This window comes from Mixophyes fleayi, chromosome 1, assembly GCF_038048845.1.
Source record: "Mixophyes fleayi isolate aMixFle1 chromosome 1, aMixFle1.hap1, whole genome shotgun sequence".
Taxonomy (NCBI): Eukaryota; Metazoa; Chordata; class Amphibia; order Anura; family Limnodynastidae; genus Mixophyes; species Mixophyes fleayi.
In genome coordinates, this window is record NC_134402.1 from 101,564,888 (window position 1) to 101,590,372 (window position 25,485).

Genomic DNA, 25,485 nt, shown 5'->3' on the forward strand with positions numbered 1-25,485 from the left:
CTGCAGAATGAGTGGCGCTATATAAATAAATGATGATGATGAAGGTGGGCAAACATACTTCATTCTTTGCTCATTTGGAGTAAAGATAATTCTACCAAATGTCAGAGCAAACACTGCCGCATAAGGAAGGATTGGTCAGCACTCTGAGGTACTGTACAGATAAAGTACTTTATTATAGTCACCAGGTAAAGAAAACGTGGGAGAAGGGACAGCCCAAACACAAACTTTCTTAGGTGTTTCATACCTAACCGGAGCTTGCCTGGCTAATCTAAGATAACAGATTACAAAATAGTTGGGCCTGAAATCTGTAACCTGCCTAACAATATGTCTTGCATGGTAACACAGTGGTTAGCAGCACTGTCTCATAACGAAAAATTAATATGTTCTGGAAACAGAAATAGAATTCTACTGCATGGTGCACAGTTAAACAACACCTTCCATTTATTTATGTAGCGTCTTTTACAACTTTTCTACGACTATTACAGCCAACTTCTGTGTATTTCCCATTTAGGTTGGGAAAAATACTTTCACGTACAAATCTGCACAGCCCTCCCCTAGTCAGATCATAACTGTCAATCACAAGCCAATAATTTAATTTGCAAAAAAAAATCAAAGGGAAATATTATGGTGGAAATTAACTAAAGTGCGGTTTCAAACCGCCACACATCCGATGTGGCTTTCAGCTCCAAACTGCACAATAAGTCACCTGATTTATGGAGGTTTGCCGGCCCCTAAACCACTTGCGGTTTACGCCAAACAGCATGGTAATCCCGGAAGTAAAGCATCTGGTTGTATACCTTACATTCTGTAACAGCTCAGCTGACTCAGCATCGGGCTCGGTTCTCAGGAGATTTGGGCAAAGAAATGATTAGGATTCAACACCTAGAGAGTACTGACCAAATTGCTGATTAGTGCTTGGCTCCTCCTGGTACCTCTGGCCATGGGTACAAGCATTAAAACGTCAAAATATAGTACAAGCTCTTGTGGCACTACAAGTGCCTGCACACAATGACAGCCCATGAGAGTCATTGCATGCTGACACTTGTCTGTAGGGAAGCACCAGAATGATATTTATCTGTAATAACATTCAGGTGCTTCCCTACATTTTACTTTTTATCTCTACTGTTATCGCAGATTTTTATCAATGAACATTTTACAGAACTGGCTTGTTGGTTTGGCCAATTTAGACAAAAACTCCTGTGTGTGGAGCTCCACCAACCACCAAAGACGACAGAACTACTAAAATCCATTTGGCTAAAAATGCAGTTGACTGCTAACTGCTATTGTGTCAGCACGAATGGAGCCCTACAGGGTCTGGTAGATCGGCCTGACTGCCAAACAGTCAGATCTCATGCAAATTGACCTTGCATGAGATCAAGTAGCACAGGCTGTCAACCTAAGCAGCCAGATGGTAACATGTGGCCAACTCATGTTATATGGGCAATGTGAGTTTTACCTGTATCTCACCAACAAGAAACATAATTACCAGAGAGCTCAGAAAATGCTGTGTGGGAAACATACATTGTCAGTGCAACCCAATCATGGGGGGCCTGAAAGCCATGTTGGTGGCGAGTTAAACATAAATGCATTGCCCACATATTATTGTGATGAGCTATTACCTTGTTCTCCTCCAGGAACTTCAGTTTGATCGAGACATCATTTCTCATCTTGTCATACTTCTCCTTGTGAGTCTGGAAGAGCTGCTGCGATTGCTCAATCTTCGGCATGGTCGTGGCATCACGTGGTCCTAGGTTAAGCTCCTCCAAATCAGTGCGGTATGCATCATACTCTACCCTGTCACAAAACCCCAACGTTAATTAGTATGAACATTTTGTTGAATCCGTTATAAAACTATTCATTTATACGCTACAATCAATCATCCTAATTCTGTACATATATAATCACAATATTGTTTGTTAACATGATAAAAAAAAAAAAAGAAAAACTTGCAGTAACCCAATGCAACAAAACAGGTATATCATGTCACTGCATAATGTGGCAATAAAAGCAATGGCCAGATTAGATTATTAAATATTATTAAACTTTAAAAAAATATGCCTAGTCATGAGGTAAAATCAAGTTGTAAGCTTAAACACCAGCTACTGTATATAATATACTACAATGAAAAATATAATTTTTATATTAATATGTAGTTAATATGGATTGCTCACCACATTTTTAGGAAATCTCTAATAGCGGGATCAGTGTAAACCACTAACTACTGAATTATTTCAAATTAGTTTTTATTTTGTTAAGAAAGTGCTGTATGAGCCGCAATAAACAAGAGTTGACTATAGCCAAGATCATAAATATTGTAGTAAAGACACATTTTTATCGTGTAAGCGCTGGACTTTCATTTGTCTCTGAAGATTAGAAAGCCCTTTATCTACAAAGGATTCGCTTACAACTAGATAAAGCAATCTTAACTTTTTCATGATAAAACCACACTTACACGTTCTCTTTATGACTGTTTCAGTACTGCTGGGAAGTAAAAGCTCAAAAGCAAAAAAAACAAACATTTGCATGTAGCACATAGAAAAACAAGCCGAGAAGAGAGTACGGAATGTATTTGCATTATTTATTTGAATGTAATAGTCTTTAAATACATTTACAATAATTCACAATATTTCTGATGCTGGCAACATATCTGTTTAGTAAATGTACTAGCAACTTGTTTAACCCTACTATGCAACTAGTAGGGATATCGGGTAACTAAAAAGTATTGAGGTTCCATTTGCCATGTGTGACATCCTAGATTTTTATCAGCAAAGTGCTCTATTGTACACATAGCACTTGCTAACGAAGGTATAGTCTCCTTTTATTCATTGCCCTCATTTCTAGAGAAATGTTTTGGGAAACGTAGGTGTAAACTGAAAGGCAGGAATTATCCAATAGATTGTAAGCTTGTGAGCAGGGCCTCTTCTCACCTCACCTTACTGTGTTTGTCCCCAATTGTAAAGCGCTACGGAATATGTTGGCGCTATATAAATGATGATGACGATATTACCTTTCTATATGACACATACTTGCCTACTCTCCCGGAATTCCCGGGAGGCCCCCGAATTTCAGGAAGTTCTCACGGACTACAGGAAGAGTAGGCAAAGCTATCGCATTTGCCGAAATTCACGTCAGTGAATGGAGGGGGTGGGGCTTAATCGTGCCATTAAGCTCCGCCCCCTTCAATTCAAAGCCGTGAATTTCGACATGACTTCTCCCCCAGATCTCCAGGAGGAGAAGTCATGTATGATATGACATCTATAAGCTCTGGCTGTAGGGATACGGAATACTTCAACACTGAGCAATATCAGTGCATACTCAAAGTGCCACTGCTTAAGTTCAAAGTGTGTACTGCTCCACTGCTGAGGAGCAGATGGTCAGGAGATCACCACTATTTAACAATTATTAAATGCTTATTCATTAAGCACCAGTTGATGAGATTATCCCTATAAACATTGTGTGAGCACTTTTTTAAAGGATATTTACGCAACACCAACTCCCTTACATGCTAAGCTGGCCACAAACAGCTGTTCAGTGACAAGACAGTGTGGGTGTGTACCTCTGCTATTTAGCATTCTAACCTAAATGGAGAGATGTGCTAGCTGTCCAATGTCGTCAGTCGTCCCTTCGCAATCTATTTCTGTTAGGAGGAGGGGGAACAAATGAGTGCAAGCTCAGGTTACTTCCTGTTTACTCTGAAGTTTGAACACAATCCAATAAAAGCAAAATATTTTTCATTCAGAGGACATGCCCAGTCTTAACACTCCTATTAAAAATTCACACCCAGTGCACAACTCATAATTACTAAATGGCTGACATTCATACAGTAGGATGAAATTAAGCAATTTGATTTAAATCCAGCTACGGCTGTTTTTAAAACTGGAGCTGTGCAGAACACACTCAACTATCCTGTCTGTAGGTTCCAACCAGAGAGGTAATTGAATGGACTTAATTCCAAGACGACTAAACAATGTATTTTAAAATGCATACCAGAAACAGGATATAAATAAATGGACTAGACAATATACTGAATAAAATACGAAGAAAGCAAAAAAAAAACAAAAGCACTACCTGCCCCTTTCAGTTGTGGCTTTTCCCACTACACTGTTCACAGGTCTCTCACGAGCTGGACCCTCCCTAAGTTTTGTTTTCATGTCTGCATTTATTTTGTCTCCCCTGTATGTCCTGTTTTCCCCACAGGTGGCGCTGCAAAGCACTGTGGCACCTTACAAATCAATGACAATAATAATCTAATCTAGGGATCAGATGGAATGAGCAGTTTGGAAAAAAGATCCACAACCATCTCATCTGCAACAGCTTCAGGACATAACTGCATCGATATTGGCCAAAATCCTCGCACTGCATGTCTGATATCTTGCAAGGACCTTGCTCTTACAAATTCAGGTAGAAACAACTTGGCAATTACTCGCCATTACCTAGATGTGCCTAATACAGCGGAAAAGCAAACATTTTTATTTTTACAATTTGAGAAAAAGAAAAAAAAAATTATGTAATATAACTTTTGCACAGGTATGAAATATTCATGGGAGTATATGCCCATCCCAGTAGCCAATAATTCAATTATAAGAATGTGCTTCTGTGGAATACACCAGAATCCTAAAAACACTGCTACTAAAGAGAAAGTTATTTCTAATTTGTCCAACAGTATGGAATAAAAGTTAATGGTTAGGCAGACATTATTAACCCACAAGTAACTCTGTCCACTTGTCTCTCATCCAGGCTGGTGAACGATGGAGCTCTGACTAGGCTCTGATGCACATACTTTCCAGTGTAAGATAAGTGCAAAAAAAGTGTGAACATTACGCAAATGGAACAAAAACACAAGCTTTTCCCCAAAACGACAATTCTGGTCATGTTAATTGGAAAGCTCTATAAATTGGGATAGCAGAGGTCATTGGTCTATTTTAATTGGTATTATGTCTACTTCCTTAACTGAAAATGTAATACATTAAACCATGCAAAATTAATGTAAAGCCAGACTATGTCACTGTCAGATTTCCACATCCTGCTAAACACGATCTCAGGATTAATAGAAGCATCAGATGCACCAAATTATTCAAGAACAGACATGTGCAATCCTGAAACGTCTGCAGAATATATCAACAACAATTATCTCATCCTAGCTAAAGTTTCACAATATGCACCAGGACCAATGCCACCAATAATAATGTATATCATTTACCAATTAAACGTACACAACATTACTAGGAATAAAAGCACAATAAAAGCATAGCAAAATAAATTGTGGTTTTAAACAAGCCAGCAGATCATAATAGTCTCTATAGATAGAAGTTACATCCATTAATACATCTCCAACATGAGGAAATAACTGAAAATGGTGAAAAAGAAAACTTTTTTAACCACCGATTTTGGGAAAATTCCAGCCTTCCTACTTCTAAGGTCATGTTCACATACGGAGCTCTACTGATGGTGCAGTTACACGTGTGGACTGAAGTAAAGATAAGGCTATACGAATGATTCCAGTCTCGTAACTAGTCACAATTCAGAACATTGTGCACCGGCAGACCATTAGTTGCGTGCAGTTTGTTTTGTCCCTGGTTTTTGGTTGACTATATTGATCATATTTCTCTTGCACTGCAGTTAAGGGACACATTTAAGAGAATGGTGGTGTGTCACAAACAGTTTTACATATCTTTCAGTGCATCAGATATGGACACAAAGTATATTATGCTGAAAGTTGAGCCCTCGGATCTATAAGTAGTACTATACTATCTATACCAGTGTCACCTCCCAATCTACATACCTTCTACTATCCAACTTCAAGGAATATCAATATTTAAGAAAGGAACCACCCAATTATCATAAAACAAAAAAAAAAAAAAACCCTCTATATTATTACCTGGCTGTTTCATACTGTTTCACAGTAACCAGCGTATCTTCAATAGTCTTGTTCACAAGTGTATTTACACTAGAGATGAAAAAGTTGATAGCCCCAAGAAGTGTTTCTCCGTTCTTGGCAAGAAGTTTCTGAGTATCTGCATTGTATCCAAACTCCTCCTAGAATACGAGATATAAAGCTAAATTTAATACAAATGAATGAAAAGAAAACCTCAATGCAATGAATAAATTGCAGTATAATAATTTAATACATTTTAAAAATGTGGCTGGAGCTTACTACTGCTATGTTGTACTATACCTCGAATTAGGAACACCATACAAATAAATATCTACAATAAAAAACCATGGGGTATATTTATTAGACTGCAAGTTTAAAAAAGTGGAGATGTTGCCTATAGCAACCAGATTCTAGCCATTTTGTAGAATGTACTAAATAAATAACTGGTATCCGATTGGTTGCTATAGGCAACATCTCCACTTTTTCAAATCCAGTTTGGTAAATATACCCTCCCAAGTATCTATTTTCCTTAGCATAGCAATCCTACCACCAATTCAGAAAGGGTAGGTCAATGAGTTGCCACCCAGTGCAATATTTTTCTGTAGAAAAACAATGTCAGCATGAAAAAAATTCTTCAATGCCAAATCCAGTGATAATTTTTGTGGGTGAAAATATAATTAATTTGCCAATTTTTGCTCACACCTCCAAAGGTGGTGATAAATATCTGCCACGGGATAACGGATTTACTGATTGTGTGGGCATGCTCAGCAGTAGACAAATTTATTTATTTCTTGCATATAGCAAGGAGTTTTAACGAGCCTGCAAATGTATGAAATGTAATCCTTTTACTTGACTTTTGTGTCAGTACAAACTCCTTTAAATTCACTCCTCCAATATCCATCACTACTCAACCACACAGCATCCTACAACTTTATTTAACAACCAAATTACTTCTCCACTCCACGCAAACTCCTCTCTCAAACATTTTTCTACTCCTTCACATTTGATTGCAAGCTTATCTTCATGCTTTTATGTTATACCAGGCACAGTATAATTGTGTATATACTATATAAGTGTAAACACATGTATATACACACAGACACACACACACACACACACACACACACACACACACACACTTTATGCACTACTTTGCCTGCTGTTCCTTTTTGTGATCTGCTGAACTTCAAATACTGCAGATGTGTGGCAACTTTTAGATATACAATGATAATATCAATAGCACACATTTTAATTGCAAAAATAATGAAAATATGAAAACAAATCTATGTGGTGTCAAGAAAAGTCATGCACTACAACACAGATCACAGACAGATGTATAAACAAGTGCAAAATGTATAAACAAGTACCAATTTATCAGAGAGAAGTGCACAGGGCAAAGAGGTAAAAGTGTTTCCCGGTGTACAGATAGGAAAGGAAGGAGAGAGGTGGAGGAGTGAATAAAGGGATGTGCCTGTGCCCTGTCCCCAGTAGAGTGGGTAACATTTACAGGATCAGGGCAGAGGTGGAGAAGAGGAGGCACGGGAGAGGAATAAAGGTGGGGGCAGGAGTCAAGTGACAAAATGGAGTGAAGAGGCGGAGGGCTGAGGGCAAAGGAACAAGGAACAAGAGGAGAAGGACATGAGGAGAGAGCATACAATCTAAAGGTGAGGTGGCGACGGACAGGAGAGACAGAGTGGGAAGATGGGGCACAGAGTATTAAGATGTTAAAGACTTATGGGTAGGATTTTTTTCAGATCTCAAATTTACCCCACCCATGTACCTGGTATAGGACATAAGTTAATGCTCGATATGTGCACTGTATTGCGCGCAAACTTCAGAGTGTGATATAAAAAAACATCACGTGAATTCAGCGCTGCATTATCATGTGACGTGTCAATGTGAATTTTGTTTCTAACTGAACTGTCTGCAGGAAGTCCCCTGGTATTACATGTACCTTAAGATCAGCATTTATCAATTTGTATTTTATTGTTCCAGGCCTATTTATGCATATCGACAGTAGTTTATCTACATATAGCAATAGCATTTCATACTCTGCTGGTCACACTGGGGAAATAGTGTTCACTAGCAGGGTCACCCAGCGCTGCGCGTTCCGATTTGTAATGTGTAGCAGTATTTATTTATTAGCCAATTATTTGGAAAATAGACTAAAGATGCTATTTAGAAAATATGATCTGTTGATTTGTTGCATTGTCGTTATGCCACAAGGTTTCCTTCCGGCAGTCATGTTTACAACCCAAAAATTATTTTTTCAACATTGGTTTCTTTGTGATCCAATAGATTACTTTTTCGCTAGTAAATACCTATGTAAGATTTGGCAGCTTTACCTTGAGCGCTGTGGAAGATATTTGCCAACAAACAAACAAACTTCTACATATAGAGAGAGATTTTGAGTGACACAGTTGACTATTATTTGTTATATTGTACCTTACATTTAAATACTGTAACTGGGAATTTACATTTAGTGACAGAACCTCAGTTCACGTTTAAATTGTTCCTCAAAACTCATCTCTTCATGATTGCCTATCGAACTCTTGACTACGTTGTCCTCCACCTCCTCTTCCTTTCCCACCGTCTCCATGTTATTACAGTTGCCCCTACTTTCCCTCACTACCCCTCCCTCTTGAATGTAAGCTCACATGGACATCGCCCTCTCTACACACAGTCTCATGTCTGTATACTGTCAGCCTCCATCATATATTATGTCTTTAGCTACATTCTCTGAGAGCTCCACTGTTTTTTTACTCACACCCATTTATGCTACTTAGATGCAACTGATTTTATGTATTTGTGAAGTTGCTTACTGTATTATGTTTTATCTGTATTTGTACGACTGTCCAGTACTAAATAATCTGTGGTGGCCTGTAAATAAATAATTGTTATTTTGCCGACTTCTATGCTGTGTGTAACATATTGCATAACCAGTACAGTCCTATTAATAGTCCACAATTTGCAGATTCCTGGGTGTTTTTTTACATTTATTTTTTAAGTTATTAAATTCACAACTTTAGGTGTTGCAAGACTAATACGATTTCCTCTATTGTGTATATTGATAAGTTCAGCTCTTTAAAGGGTTCGACAAGTGATTTAGTTTGCATAGGTTTTCATACAACCATGTTGTAATACTTTCAGAACCCGCATTCATTTTAAAGTTTAAGCATATTGTTTTGATATATTTTGTTTTGATATATTTTGTTTCCAGAATTTAGAGCATATAAACTTGCGTGATGAAGTTGGGCGAAAAATTATATATAAATGCCTTGAGTCTAGAACATTAGAAAATTTCAATAGATGAGGGAAAATAACATAACGTTTACAGAAACAGCTTATTACCAGGAACAGACACATTTCTGTCATGGAAATAAAAAGACAAAAAGGAGAGTTGCTATTTATTGAATCCATCAACATTTGTACTGAAAATAGAACATAACAGTCATATCAAGCACTTGCAGAGCCATTTGCTGCATAAAAGCAAGATCAGAGACACTGATGTCATCAGTACTGTGACACATAGTATGGGAACAATAACAAGGGGTGGGATGGCAGGCCATTCTACATGATCAAAGTAGAGCTCAAATGCCAAATAAATTATCTCATGAAGGGTCAGCAAAACAAGCGATAAGAAGAGCTCCAGGTACAACAGGAATAATAATGCATAAAACCAAAGAATAGAATGCACATAACTATGGAAATGCATGATTAAAAACAGGACATACACAGCAGGACAAGTGGAAACATAGGTGAGGACAGTCAATTATAGAGCCGTTATAAGCATAAGTCATTAGCATTACTGTTACCTAGGACACACAGAATCTAGTCACACAAGCAATGTCCAGAAGTGATGTAAGTTAGAAAAAGATTGTCTTACGCTCTTTTTGGAGAAATAAGACACAGACATTGCAAGTAATACATAAAGCTTGATACATATGCCCTAATGGGTCTTCAGCTGCTCTTTAAAATCAGGGCAGGCCACACCTATCAAGTCATTTCTTACCGAGTTGCCTTATGCAAATACATTTTTGTTAAAAAATTAAACAAAAACAGTTAAATAATAAAATTTCTCGTGAAGAAAAAAAAACAGACATGCTATAAAAACGTATAAATTAAATGCTTTCAGAAATAAAAAAACAAAAACTTGAAGAGATGGTGTCTGATTCACTATATAATTAATGTTTGCAAGAGTTTGTTTCAATGCACAGTACAAAAAGATCTCAAAAAGCAGTAACAAAAACTGTTCGAGCCAATTAAGTAGTATTACATAACGAAAACTGTTAGTGGAGCCAACATAAGATACACAGCATAAGTGCAATGTGTGCAAAAATGTTAGATGCACAGCTATATTATATTTTCCATATTAAAGGACCACTAAGCCCCAAAATTAAAATGTCAGATATGAACCAAGGCAGTAAACACATTGGTTCAGGGCTAAGCTGACCTTCTACTGCAGGTCTGTTAAAACTTATATATTACCTCCCTGCTCCACTACAAAAGCCAAAGCTCCTCACACAAGAGAGTGTGCTAATGGGATCGGCTAAAGGTCACAATGTAGAGAATGAAGACATTTGAGCATACTTGCCAAATTTAGAAAGTTGGCCTCCAGGGCATCTGGGGGAGGTGGGCATGTGGGGGTGGATCTTGGTGAATTGCATCATTTTAGCCCCGCCCCATTTGACACAATGATGCAAGCGCATCATTTTACAGCGACTGCCTTAGAATCGCGTCATGGAGGCTCCAAATTCTGCACACTTCACTAGGAAGAAGGCAGATGCGGGAGAATGCCACAATCTCACAGGGGTCCAGGAGGCCTAACCGAAATTAGGGAGTCTCCCGGACATTTCAGGACAGTGGGCAAATATGCATTTGAGTTAATGTGGTATCACAGGCTCTAACCCAGTCTACCACTTCTCCAATCCACACAGTACATGTCTGAGTGACAGCTTTGCAGACATGTACAGTGTGGATTGTAGGTGTCGTAGACTGGGTTAAAGCACTTTTTGTGAATTGCCATGTAGGTCATCATTGCAGCCACTCCATTCCGTTGCTCATTCAATGTCACAATTCACCACACAAATAAGTGGCATTCTTGTCCAGCCTGAACCAGGGACAGTCTGGCTGCAGTTTCATACCTCTTCTGTAATGGATGGCATTGAGCTCAGGGACAAACAATGCCTTTGAAACGGTCATGTAAACTTCTGCGGATTTGTGCCCCTCTATAATCGTATTTTTTGATTTGTTTGGAATGCTCTTTACAAAAAAATAAAATATAAAGCTTCAAAATGAAGATGAAAGTCTCTAACAAGTCGTAGGTTACAAAAAGCATTAAAAACAGGCAATTTCCGAAAGAGGGCAAAGATCCTTCCCTCTGTAGTAGCTTCCGCCCCATCTCATTACTTAATGTGGACCTAAAAATATATGCCAAAGTCCTTGCGAATAGGATGAACGCTGTGCTCCCGAAATTAGTACACCCCGATCAGGTAGGATTTGTCCCAAGCCGGCAGGCAGCTGACAACACCAGGCGGACCATAGACCTCATTCAACATATTAACGAATGTAAGTTGCCCTCCCTCCTCATGTCCCTAGATGCCGAAAAGGCATTTGACCGCGTTGGCTGGCCCTTTATGATGAAAGCCCTCGCTGCTTATGGTTTCGAAGATCGTTTTCTCGAAGGAGTCTCTGCCTTGTATGCCAATCCGACTGCCTCTGTCCAGGTGAACGGGTGTTCCTCATCGGCCTTTCAGATTCGCAATGGGACCCGACAGGGATGCCCCCTCTTCCCCCTCTTATTTGCATTAATTATAGAACCTCTAGCCGTGAAAATACGTAAGAACCCTAACATCTCCGGCATACAGCTATCATCTAGCACTTATAAGATTGCACTTTATGCGGATGATATCCTCCTTACCATCACCAATCCCCTAACATCGTTACCCAACTTATTCCAAGAACTTGACAATTTTTCCATAGTATCGAATTTTAAGATCAATACAGCTAAGACAGATATCCTGGATCTCAATATCACCCCTAAGCTAAAGCAGCTCCTGGAGCTAAACTTCCCCTTTCACTGGAGTTCCGAATGTATTAAATACCTGGGTATTAGACTTACCAGAAAGGTAGAAAATCTCTACCGGGCAAACTATCCCCAACTTATAGCTTCTCTCAAAAAAGATATGGTCTCCTGGGACAAACTCATGATATCTTGGGTGGGGCGGATCACATCAGTGAAGATGAACTTGCTCCCCAGACTGCTTTACCTCTTTCACACCCTCCCTATTAAAGTTCCCCCCCTCTGTCCTAAAACTACTGCAAGCCTCTGTAAGACGATTCATCTGGTCAAACAGAAGACCCAGGATCTCTGCTCGTATTCTGCAGCGCCCTCCCATGGCAGGTGGCCTCGGCATCCCTAACTTTCGGAATTATTATTATGCGGCTAGACTAGCTCAATGTGTACAATGGCACTCTCCGCCCGGAACTAGGGTCTGGGTTGATATAGAATCGGATCCTCTGGGAGGCTCATCGATTTGCTCTGCACTTTGGCTTCCAACCGCTCAGCGCCCAGCCCCCGCCCGAACTCACCCAGTAATAGCCCTCTCAATCTGGATCCGGTGTAATAGAATGGCGACTGTCTCCAACACCCTCGATAATGATACCCCTCTGGACAAACCCAGCCTTTACACCTGGTCTCGCACGCCCTATGCACACAAAATGGGCAGGGGAAGGTGGAATATTGCTACTAAATCACATCACTAGGACGCAAACATTCCCTCAGTTCTCAGACTTAGCGGGCCGGTGCGGGCTTGTGATGGGACAGTTCCACCAATACTTACAGATTAGACACTATCACCAAAAGGTCAAGGCTCAGTTATCTTCTAGGCCTCCCACGACGTTTGAGAATCTGTGCCTTTCTGGAGCATCCTCAAAAGGTCTCATTTCAACGCTATACAATGCATTACTCCCCACCTCCACAGAGATCAAGGACCGATTCCAAGCACAGTGGGAAGCGGACCTGGGAACGTCCTTAGATCCAGAAGAGTGGTCGGACGTTTATGAGTGGACAGCGCGTTGTTCCATAAATGTCAGTATCAAAGAAAATGCCCATAAACTGCTCCATAGATGGTACTATGTACCTGCTAGGCTCCATGTTCTATATCCACAAATGAACCCCACATGTTGGAGAAATTGTGGCCATGTTGGCACCTTTATGCATATTTGGTGGGACTGTCCCAGAATACGCTCGTACTGGACAGCGGTTCTCACACTAGCTACAGCGGTCCTCGACACTCCCATACCCTTCGACCCTAAGCATGTACTATTACCCTTGCCTCTCCCGGACATCCCTACACATAAGCTCCTCCGGCACATAATCAGCGCGGCTACTTGCCAGATAGCTGCTTCTTGGAAAAGTCCCACACCCCCTACTCTCCAAATGGTCTGTGGTCGGGTTTGGCATATTTACCAAATGGAGCACATCACTAGTGTGCTGAGGGGCTCCTCCGTGTCTTTCCATAAAGTCTGGTCTCCATGGGCCTCACACCATAATCAGCCCCTGCTTCAATTCTAGTAAGACCAATCCCTTATTGAAATTAATGGATTTGACTTCTTCTTGTTAAAGGCGTGAATTCCTTACCCCTAACCCCTTTAATTCTTTCCCCCCCCCCTTTCTTGCCCATCATCCTTACTCACACCCCCTTCTCTTCTTCTTTTTATTATTTCTTCTTTCTGTCTTGTTTTTAAAAAAAAAAAAAAAAAACAACATCTTCACGGTACAAGATCAACACGCAGTCAAATTTACACTGTAAAAGCATGGTGAGAAAAAACTGTACATTGTGTCTATCTATATATGTACAAGTACTTGTTAATGTACCTTTTGAGAATTTTGTAATTTTGTTAAAGATACGATGTCACTATTAATAAAACGTACTTAAAAAAAAACAGGCGATTTATTACTTCCATAGGTGGGAGTCTTTGACTTTGGAGGTATAGTACTGCAGCAGGACAAATTTAATCTGGCAATTACAAAGGGAATTAACATTTCTCATATTTAATTTCTGTTTTTCATTTTTACCGAGTTGTAGAAATGTTTCACTTGTTTTTACCTAACATGGTAATGTCAATCCTATTTCAAAATCAGAATCTGCAGCAACAAGAGACATACGTAGACACATACACCCACTTTACGGCTCATTCATAATGAAGTTTATTACAATGTGCTAGGAATAAAATTAATTATTGTGCATTTTTTTCTGCTTTTGGCACTTTCTTTAAAAATAAATAAATTCACTTTTATATGCATTTTTAGGAGATTCGTATACAAATCCTGCTACTCCGGAATATATCCAAGACATGGCCCTCTCTTATTACGGAGGCCACCAAAACTCTTATTCATTCACTTGTAATCTCTTGCCTTGATTACTGCAACTTTCTTCTCTCTGGCCTACCTGACTCTCACCTTGCTCAATGCAAGTCTATTCTCAATGCTGCTGCTGGATTACTGTAAATAAGACATTATACCCAGGCTTAACACAAAGGCTAAAGTGGACAATGAAAAGTAACGTTTAATGTAATACATTTTAATGTACTTCTGTGAATAGACTATTCCTGGTGATAAGTGAGTGTGATAGAGAGGTTTTATAAGAAGACGGCACTTTAGATAGAGTATGCATTTAAAATTGCCGAGTCAGCTCTCGGATACATACAATCATAATTTGTGGCTTTGATGTCACATACCCTAGAAGAGGCATTAAATTGGCAACACATATATGAATATATTGATCAGCGTTAGAAGCAGCAGTTTGTAGGTATTATGCTAATGCTTTACTTACATGTAGCTCTAAAGATTTTAAACTGAGGTCTGCAAAAGCATCTCCCAGCTGCCTCTGTGTCTGCACCATCTGATAGAGCTGTGAGGAGAGCGTCTGGGCCAATTTCAGTATATATTCATACTTCTTTTTGTTGTCTCGTAGGATTTCTATCTGTGCTTCCAATTCCAGGTCTACAGTTCTTGAGCCGCGCCCTAGCCTCTCGGAGATGATTTGTCGGGTACACTGCATGGGGGACAGAAATAAAACATTGGTACTTTAGTGTAATAAAATTGCGGTCCCTTTTCACATTTACAAAGTACATAATCACCAATCTTGCACATTTAACAGTTTACATTGTATATTGTATATTAAATATTGGGATGATATTTTTTATAACCGGAAATATTTTACAATAGTTGGCTTTATGCCACGGTGTACAGATAGATTAATGTTAGGTGGTTGCTATAAATATCACATTCAGGTCCCTAGAGGCAAGTTTAAGAACACAGCTGCTCACTACACTATCTCTGTGATTATAGCTGCATTAATAAAAGTGCATATTAACTGCAGCAGGTGTTCCCACTCACAGAAAGCCACATCAATCCCATTCTTCGCTCCAAAGAATGTTAATATTGTGAATGGATGCAAAATAACATCCCACATCACACAAAAAGATCTTCCTATACCCTGCAAAAACTGTCCCTAAACTCTCCTTCCTTGGGTCTCTTCTGAAGAACATGTCCTGTGCAAGAGCCACTGAGCTTTCAGCCATGAAATATACCAAATTACTCTAAATAGTTAAAAATAAACCCAGGACATCAGCCACTGAGAATGCCACCTATTTTTTGAATGTGTTAATAGGTGGTTTATGTACTCTTTAGTCTCCAGTGTAGAACAAACACATTTTTATAGAGTGCCCTCTATGTTCCTAAGTCATATGTAAAAAAAGCAACAGAAGTAGGGTGAATCGACCAATGAATGAACATTTTCAATTTCAATGCATTAAAATTCGATTGAATATACAGTTTATGCAAGTTGATCTGTTGCCCTTGTTTTCGATTAGAGTAATTCACATAGTTTATTCACTGGACTAGTGTGTTTGTTTGTTGGCTTTGTATGTACAATCACTGGTCATTTCTGCACCTCTCCTGTTTATTTGGTTGTACAATTCTAACAATTACTTTGATCTTTAAACTTAAAATTTTTAAAAAGTAGGTATAGTAATGATGATGGCAATATGTCAAAATTGTATTTATGTAGTATCCTTCTACATACACCATCAGCTTAAACAAACGAAATCCCTTAGTCGTTCATTCACTGAACGATACACCCTATTAACATTTTATTGCAAGCGTTTATTCACCCAAAGCGCTGTCACAGATCAGGATAGACAAAGTTGAATGTATGCCAGAAACATAGAATGGGTGAACAAACATCATTGTTGATACTTAAGCAGTTATTTTTTTTCTGGGTATTAAAAAAAAATAAGATAAACCCAGAAGTCACTGTGTTCACCAAGGGTGCCATGAACCTAAGAAATGGGCTGCAAGGAAAAGACGACGCAAGCCAACTGTATGTGTGGAAATCTCATGTTACAGAAGAGAAAAAAAAACCAAGCTACAATAAATATGTCACATTGAATTAGAGGCCTATCTCAGAAATGTTTTATAGCTCTTCAGGTATAGCAACCTGAAGCTCTTCAAGTTACAACATGAATAGTGGGACTTGTAGTTCTACCACAGCTGGAGCCACAGGTTGTTTCGGTCTAAACTTACAATAGGTTAATCATATTATAATATTTTGTACAACTCAGCAATTCTCCAGTAGTTAAAATGAAGTTTACTATTAATTAAAAACTGAAACCACTGGTCACAAAACTAATGTAAATACATAATGTGGGTTCTGTCTGAAAATGATTAAGAACCCCAGGCTTAGGTGGATCACATCTCTGTACCACAAACTAGTACTGTCATTACAGAACCACACAAAACGGGCTTCAAAACTTGTCCATTGTGTTGTCACGTGGAGTACTACTTCTAGCCATTATTTGTCCAAGCTCTGAGGTGAATCAAACAAACACTAACTGAGCCATTCTCTAATGTCTTCCACTGTTGCTAATTCTACAGGTTGGATCACCCAGTTGGTGGCAATTTCATCAAGCCTCTGCCAGGATGCTTTTGTTGGTAATTAGATGCGGTGGATGGGTAGTCAGTTCCTCAGAGTACAGGACAGAGAACAGCTTGTTACAGCCACAGTGGGGGAGCCATCCTCTGACTTCTCTCTGCTGTCTCACATCCATTAACCCAATAAGATATTACCCGATGTAATACAGGCTCTTATCTTACAGGTTGTATTGGTCCTGTTATATAGCAACACACTTAGCCGGGTATCTACAGTCCTAAATGTAATCTGCCTGCAAAATCCTTAGTGAGTGCAGATCTTAGAAACACTACATTTAACAAACAAACAAACAAAATAAAATGAGGATATAGGAATTACCATTTTATAATCTTTCCACCCAAGTTCTTCAATGGGTAGTTTGCATTCTTACAGCTTCAAAATGTGACTGTGCTATATGCAAGTCATTCCTTTACAGTTATGTAAATATGGCAAATGCTATGTTTATGGTGCCTTGATTGGTACATTTCAATACATTATATTTAAAGAAAAACAAAAAACACTATCCTTGCTTTGCCATACTGTGCATTACTACTAAAATTATTTTTATTATAACACAATATAAAAATGTTATTTAACTCTCTCTTATGTCTTATCATCCACATCACAGACTATAATATAAACATCTTTGGAATCATATGGCTGCACCTGGTGTTGTTCAAAGATTTTATCAAGACACTGCAAATTACTCAAAGTCTGAGAGACAGAATGGTCTGTAACTAAAATTAGGACTCTGCAGCAGAACAATGAACAAGTTCCTCTACAACTTTTAGCCTGAAGCTAATCTATTAAAATTCTAAAGTAATAGATGTCCTGTCAGATTTTCTGACTGGTCTACACATTACAACAGTAAACTATTGGGCCAAGGAAATAAACTATACACACCTTATATTGGTTTAAACTCCATCTTCTAACTAGTTCAAGTTTCTCAATAGCTGTACTTCTTGGTTCTTCAGAAAGGACAACTGGGCCACTTCTCTGACTTTCTGCTACATAACCAAAAGAGAAAAAGACAAAGTTATTCACAAAACTCCATAATTACAGTCAGCCTGCTCAATCATGTTAGCTGCACTTCAATATAAAAGCTGGACACGCAGGTAATCAAAAGACATGTCTGGAAGGAGAGCACTAGATTGTCAAAAATGTGCATCATTATATAAAATATATAATATATTGTATAAACCCCGATGTAATTTACCCTGACATTAAAATAATATTCAAGACCAACTCATTTAATTTCACTGTGTTTCCTTAGGAGACTGGTACAGCAAATAAAGAGATCTATTTGGAAAATAGTAGTCAATAAAAACAAACACAAAGAAACAACATAATTAAAGCGCTCTTATTTCAGAATAGAATCTTAGCTGTATCATGTAAAACAACATCATCCTATATAGAAAAGGGCTGCAGAATACTACCTTGTGTGTAAAAAAAACAGTAACCTGGATAAACATTAGCATCTTACAACACAACAAATTTATCAGCACCAATTCTGGCTTTCACAGAAGAATCCACAACCTCAAATCTTACATGTATCACACGGTAAACATTAAACCTAAGCAGCAATATTACAAAACAATATAATTCGGAAGTAATGTTGACTGTTGTGTGTCCAGTATGTTTCTGATATAATTTAAAGTTAGACAAAATAAATATTCAATTATAATGAGTAGCATATTGACTAGTGGACAATCAGGAAATTAATTTATTTTACCACTATACAGGTGATTACTGTACATGAGTATAGTACAGTTTACATCAGTGACTTTTAAAGCCATTAAAACACGGAGCAGTCCGATTCACAGGGCATCATCTTCTACCATCACTTCACACCCACAATTCCCAGCCACCCATTCATGTCTGGCACTGACCTGTCCTCAAACAGTAGGCGGAGTGCAATGGAGCCCATGGAAATTATTATTAGTATCATTAGTGACAAAAAATTAGCAATAATTGATGACTTTCCAAGTTAATGTATAATCTAAAAATAATTTACTCATATTACTTCTCGGTTTATAATTTAGTCAAAGTGAACAAAAATTTAAAACAGGGATTAAAGTGGTCTTCCTATTATCCCAAGTGTGATTTCTACCATGGTTGCAGTAAGCTAATCAAATTTATAGTCACCGCATTCTGCCATTGTGAATGGGTGAAGCATCAGAAAAATGGATTTTGAGCTAACGACTCGCACTGGGATAATCAATACCCAAATCATGACCCCATTCTACATTAAAAATATCACTCAAAAGACTGCATATACAATTTAAAGATAAGATGATGTTGCTTATACACTTACAGTGAAAATAACAATTTTATGTATCAATTGGCACATGATTAATTTTCAGCAGGGCAGAATAAAGCACAATTATGATTCAGCAGTAATTAGGATGTAGTAAAGAAAAATGGAGAGGTTAGTGCAGCAGCAGCAGCAGCTCCTAGAGAGTTATCCAGCATCAGCAATACCTGATGGAACAAATACATCATCTCCTTGTCCAGCCAATCTGCTAGCTGCTGTGCTGCTTGGGGAAATTACTGGAGACCTGGGTGTGGAGAGGGAACCTAAGAGTACACATTGCATGGAAATTAACAAATGAATAAACACATTTGTAAAAACACAAATGTTATGTGTTAGCCCAAGCAGGTTATTTGCAAAAAGGACACTGTCAAATGCACAAAATAAAAATGTTTGTAGTCCAATTAAGCCATTTTGTGAATACATTTATTATATACATTTATTAAAGGGGTTGCCCACTTATGGTCAAAGTTGACCTCTTTAGCAATTGCTCCTCTTCCCCTGTGTCAGTAGAGGTAACTGGCATTGCCAGTATTGTAGCCAAGAGGACAACCATTTGCATCAGTGTATGGCAGGATAACAACACATTTGGCATTACAGACATACATGAACTACAGTACATATCAGCAGATTCTGTAGTGCTTTACAATTGGGAACAAACAGTAATACAACCAACAATACTGGGTAATACATATAGAGAGGTAAGAGAGCCCTGATCACAAGCTTACAATCTATGGGACAATGGTTTGATACACAAAGGTAAGTGTACCCTTTGCATTCTAGCTGGACAAATATATAGTATGATTTAGCAAAGTATTTAGTGGGCTGCATGCTCAGTCACACAACTATGTTTAGAGGGTTGTCTTGTGTGTGCTGTGTAGAGGGCAGTAATAGGGTAACCTAGGGAGATTAAGATGGTGGTTGAGGAATATCATAACCTTGTCTGAAGAGGTGAATTTTCAGGGAACACTTGAAGGTTTGAAGACTCGAGGAAAGTCTTACTGTGCGAGGGAGGGTATTCCACAAAGTGGGTGCAGCCCGTAAAAAGTCCAGTAACCAAGAATGGGTCATGCCCAAATTTGGACTTGGAAATAGCTTTATTAAAGTGCTTATTATTATTTTTTAAACGGCTATATGCTACTCCAACAGCAAGAGTAACTGTAAATGGGTGGTTGTCTGATTGCAGTCAGGGATGTCCCATACACACAGAGTTATTTATGTTCTCAACAGGCATTTAGCTGTGCAGTTAGAGTAAAGGGTTTGGAAGTGGAACACAGGGTAGATATTATTATATTATATGTGGTTGATGCGCTATTTCTGGAAAACAGCTGCAACTCTCTCAAGACTTTGCTGAGCTGTGGGAGGTTTTTGGAACTTCAATTGAAACAAGTCTAATATATTCCTTGTGTGCGGTGTGCAACCATCATAAATGCCTGAGCAGCTCCACCTAGCATGAGAGACTGTGAAACTTTATTGCCAGTGCTTCAGGCTTTTAAAACAAGGGCCCATGCTTGGTATAATCTACCTCTTACTGTTTCTGGCATAGTTAATCTAATTAAAAGAGCGTTGACCCTAAATTTATATATGTACTTCAACATGCCCCAGTATACATCCTTGATCAGGATTTTAGGAAAATGGACCACTATTTGTCTTATCTGCTCTGTTCAAGCAAAGGGCTAGGTTATAGCTTAGTCATCTTAAGCCCCCTAAGGTGCTCCCAAAGTTGAAGCTTTGCTACTATGCTTCACTGTTATTTCAATGTTGGATTTGAGATGTAATAGACCTGGCTAACGCATGGCTCTCCAGATGTGGTGAAACTACAATCCCCAGAATGCTTTGCCAGTAGAGAGTAGTCAGTTGTTGGGACTTGTAGTTTCACAACACCTGCAGAGTCACAGGTTGGCCAGGCCTGCACTATAGAATGGTGGAGTTGGATCTGGACACTCCCCTATGTAATACTAGATTCCCTGAGTTTCTCCAATTAAAGGGGTTTCTACTGTATTTAGGTAAGGCTAGGGATTACTGCAGCTGGATGGCCTTAAATGTTTCAAATATTAATAACTGGATAGCTGTAGAAATTCTAAACTATGTAACGTGGCCTGTGTACCATTACCATTACTATGGTAATAGTGTGCGTAATTACCATTACCTCAGTAATAGTGTGCGTAATTACCATTAATATGGTAATCTTTAAACGCTGGCTTCTGCTCGCTGCTCCAAAAATCAGGGTTAAAATGATCGTATAAACGGTAATATATAATTAATGCCACATTGAACGAGGTCGAATTGAATCCCCCTCATGAATGTTTTATGTAACCAAGTAGGAACTGTAAAATTATACGTGAACAAGATTGTGGACAGTCTCAGTATGAGAGACCAACAAAGATACAGAATTACACTATGAATGACACTTTGTGAAATGCTGTTTAATCTCTTTATACTTGTTCGTAGCTAGGCATGATATATATGTATATATACACTCTGTATGTACTATGTACTTTTAATTGTGTAATATTAACAGGAATGGTCTTTTTCACTTTAATAACTGTGACTTGAATATGAAAAAAAAAAAAGCTTGAAAGCCTTTTGACAGAGAGCCAGTACAGTGTGGAAATCCCCAAAAGTTATTACATCGCATGACAGCTGGCAATCCATTAAGGGTTTTTTCCCAAAAATACAATGACACTATAAAAAGCCATGGTGAAACTAAGACATGTATGCACAAGATTAAAATTTATCTATTAACAATATGAACAATTTAAGATTATTGTGTAGATGAAAATTAAAATGTCTGATAATCTCAGAGAAAGTTATGATATTAGATGGCAGACCCACAGTTTAATTCACATGTAAAAAAAAGTGCAATAAGAATTTTATGTAGAATGATGATCTCCTTAAAAGATAGACAACCATCAGAAATTAAATCTCTTCATAAAAACTGTACACATTTCTGATTAGTTACTAAATCTACAGAGATTCAGTACTTGCACAACGAGAGGGAGCAATTCTGCAAGCAGGTATAGCTACATGACACGAGCTGCCAAAAGCACTCGCCAGGCAACAAACAAAACTGATCAAATCATTTCAAAAACATTTTCCTGAATGTTCAGTGAAACATCAGGGTAAAGCTTTGTTTATGATTCAATGGTATACAGGTGTTGTGTTCTAAGAAGATGAAGGATGGCAGATTGAGAATGGAAATTAACAATCTGATAAACGTATTAAATAATAGTGGTGGTGGAGTGGTTAGTTTTAATACTACTATTGCTGTAGACTGCATTGTCTGACCACGACATCTGCAGCTCCTGTGCTGCACTGGATGAGCAGATCATACACAGTGAGAAGTCCCAGTACAGACACATCATGTTCTTACATGACAACGCCCATGCCAAGAAGCACAGCACACGTTGCCAGGCAGGGTGGCAAACAGGGAATAGAGAAGGTGGTGCAACAGCTATTTCTACTGCTCCATTCTCCTGATGTAAAGAGCCCTCACACAGTTTGTCTCACCTTTGCATTATCTAAATAAAACAGCCCGGTGCCACTCTGTCACAAATTTTGACGAAGTGCATTTAAAATAAAATAAAAACAACATGATGATTTAATATAGGTGGCAATTTTATTAATGGTTTGGCTCAGACTGGCGGCCCGGTAAAGTATTTAATTTCATAAATGGCTGGGGAAGTCTGAGGATTTTAGTAGATAAAAAGTAAAAAGGGGGAGATGGGACAGAAAGCATCACTGAGGCCTCAGGCAACAAGAGAGGCTGCAATCCCACCAGGCAATAGATGCCAACAAGACTACTTAAACAAATATCATTCATAGGATTTAGAGGAACAGTAACCCCCCCCCAAATGACATTACAAAGAAACAAATTGGAAATTACTTTATATTAGATATTTAAATACCAAACTGTAAAAAAAAGCTTATTGATATTCTAAAAGCCTCATATAGTATTTCCCCCTGGCAGGGTTTTATAAATTCAAATAGGGAATCAGCAGCATATTTTTGTAAAAAATTATGTATCCGATGAAAAAAGATTTCTGTGCCCAAACAATCTTCTGGCACCATATTTTAGAGTGAATGAGAACAGTATGTACGAACTCTAAACTTTAATTAATGTAATACCTACACAAAGTCTTAATGGTTTTTATTAAGAAGAAAATCACAAGCAACATTCTACACACAAACAGGATGAGCCCTAACTTTATCCATACTAACCCTGCCATTGTAATTATACTAGAATGACTTAATCTGGGCGTGTGTTTTAGGACCGAATGTGTACAGCTCAACATTTCATCATTTAAACCACCTTTTACATTAACAGGAGACAGCTGTGAATAACAAATAGAATATTTTCTTTTATGTTTAGAGTGTCGCTCAAAGCTTCCATGTAGTAACAAAGCATTTCCAGCAGATCACAACAAATAGGTCTCATAATACAGGCTTAGCAGGACTCTTCAAGTGCTGTCTCCATGCACAGTTTGTTCTGGAGTATGAAGGGGGATTAGGGGGAAATATCACACAACCTTCTTCACACAAGAGGACCACAATGTGGCAGAAAAAGTGATGCGTATTTCTGACTTTGCCAGATCAATGTTAAATGTATGTAATGCACAAATAAAAATTAGAACACATCATACATATCCTCCTACTCGCCCCCTCCGCTCTGCCTGTGACCGCCGCCTCACTACTTCACTGATCACCTCCTCTCACTCTCGTCTTCAGGACTTTGCCCGGGCTGCTCCCCAGCTGTGGAACGATCTTCCACGTTCCATCAGGTTAGCATCTACTCTCAAAGGCTTCAAGTGTGTCCTTAAGACTCATTTCTTTATTCAAGTCTATCAGTCCTCCTAACTCTCTTGTCCTGGCTCTCTCCCCTAGTTAGTACCACCCTGTTTGTGTCTCCCCCTTCCCTTTAGGATGTAAGCTCTCATGAGCAGAGCCCTCTTTCCTTGTGTGCTCCTTCTACTCTTCCATCACCCTCTGTACCTCTTGGCCTGCTTCCCTAGCCCTGTTTTATTAAGCTTCGGCCTTCTTCCTGCTGATTTCTACCATCCCTTTCACTATCTGTCAGATATAATCTGATTTGCTTTACCCATGCACCTGTGTTTGTATATTTGTGTATCATGTTGTGTCTTGGTTCTGTTTTCTGTATATGTAATGTACGGCGCTGCGGACCCTTTGTGGCGCCTTATAAGTCAAAGATAATAATAATAATAATAATAATAATAATAATAATAAATAATAATAATAATACATATATTTATAAATTTTAAAAACATTTGCAATCATTATGGTAAAAAACTGTAAGAGGTTAAAAGTGATATCTAATCACTGTCTGATTAGTGAATACTCAATTATGTAATTCATTTGTTTTACAACAGTATATAAATCAGCCTAAAATTCTAAGGGACAATATAGAATTATCCACTTTGCATTAAAGGTAGACTTAAACCCGCCTAGGTGCTTAATAAAAAAATCATTATTATTATATCACTTATATGTCCATGAGCAACTGTCCTCAGAGGTTAGTGCATAGCCTCACATAAGTGGAAAGATGTGCTTTATTATGAAGACTATGCTGGTGGGATCTATATTATGACCCTAAAATAGGATATGATGATATCACCAATTAATTAGAGTAACAGGAATTGTCACCACTCCTTTATAGAAAAAACAATTTTATTATATAAATGATTTTCCTATACTGTAATAACAGTCAGCATGCATATAACATACCATTCAGCTGAAAATACCAGTTTGAATGAACAACCTCTTATGCAGATTGGGACAATTGTATGCATTAATCTCTCTAATTTAACAGAGTGCAGTCATTGAGATATATATATATATATATATATATATATATATATATATATATATATATATATATATATATATATATATTACATATACTAACTGCATTTTAAACTGAATTTTATGTTGTGTGCATGATAAATGTTTTTAGAATATAAGAAAATCATTTATATAATAAAATTGTTGTTTTTCCTATAAAGGAGTGGTGACAATTCATGTTGTTTTAATTATTTGGTGATAACAGCATAGGGACATAATACTATAGATCCCACCAGCGCAGTCTTCATAATAAACCGCATGTTTTACAACAGTACTTGGTAGATAATCATTTGTTCTATATTGGGGGAGTGTTTACTAATACTACTTTCATACCGCCACCCAGGCAATATCCCGGGTATATGAACCCAGCATATTACCAGGGGACAGAGAGAGGGGCAGAGGCTCCCCAGAGTCAAATTCCCGGGTAGGCCACGTTCATACTGAACACGGGTCTGCCCGGGGTC

General features: G+C 38.3%; 1 protein-coding gene across 3 annotated transcripts in view; it reads right to left on the bottom strand.

Moving 5' to 3' along the window:
• ARFIP1 (ARF interacting protein 1) overlaps positions 1 to 25,485 on the bottom strand; it is a 75,275-nt gene that overhangs the window by 11,480 nt on the left and 38,310 nt on the right. For 2 of the 3 annotated variants that reach the window (XM_075198683.1, XM_075198672.1), the window contains 5 exons: positions 19,333 to 19,428; positions 17,755 to 17,858; positions 14,713 to 14,934; positions 5,879 to 6,036; positions 1,620 to 1,794 (listed from right to left, as the gene is read on the bottom strand). In XM_075198683.1, coding sequence (XP_075054784.1) covers positions 1,620 to 1,794; positions 5,879 to 6,036; positions 14,713 to 14,934; positions 17,755 to 17,858; positions 19,333 to 19,428 — 755 coding nt within the window. The remainder of the gene's footprint in view (positions 1 to 1,619; positions 1,795 to 5,878; positions 6,037 to 14,712; positions 14,935 to 17,754; positions 17,859 to 19,332; positions 19,429 to 25,485) is intronic. The other variant, XM_075198692.1, reaches the window with a different exon arrangement.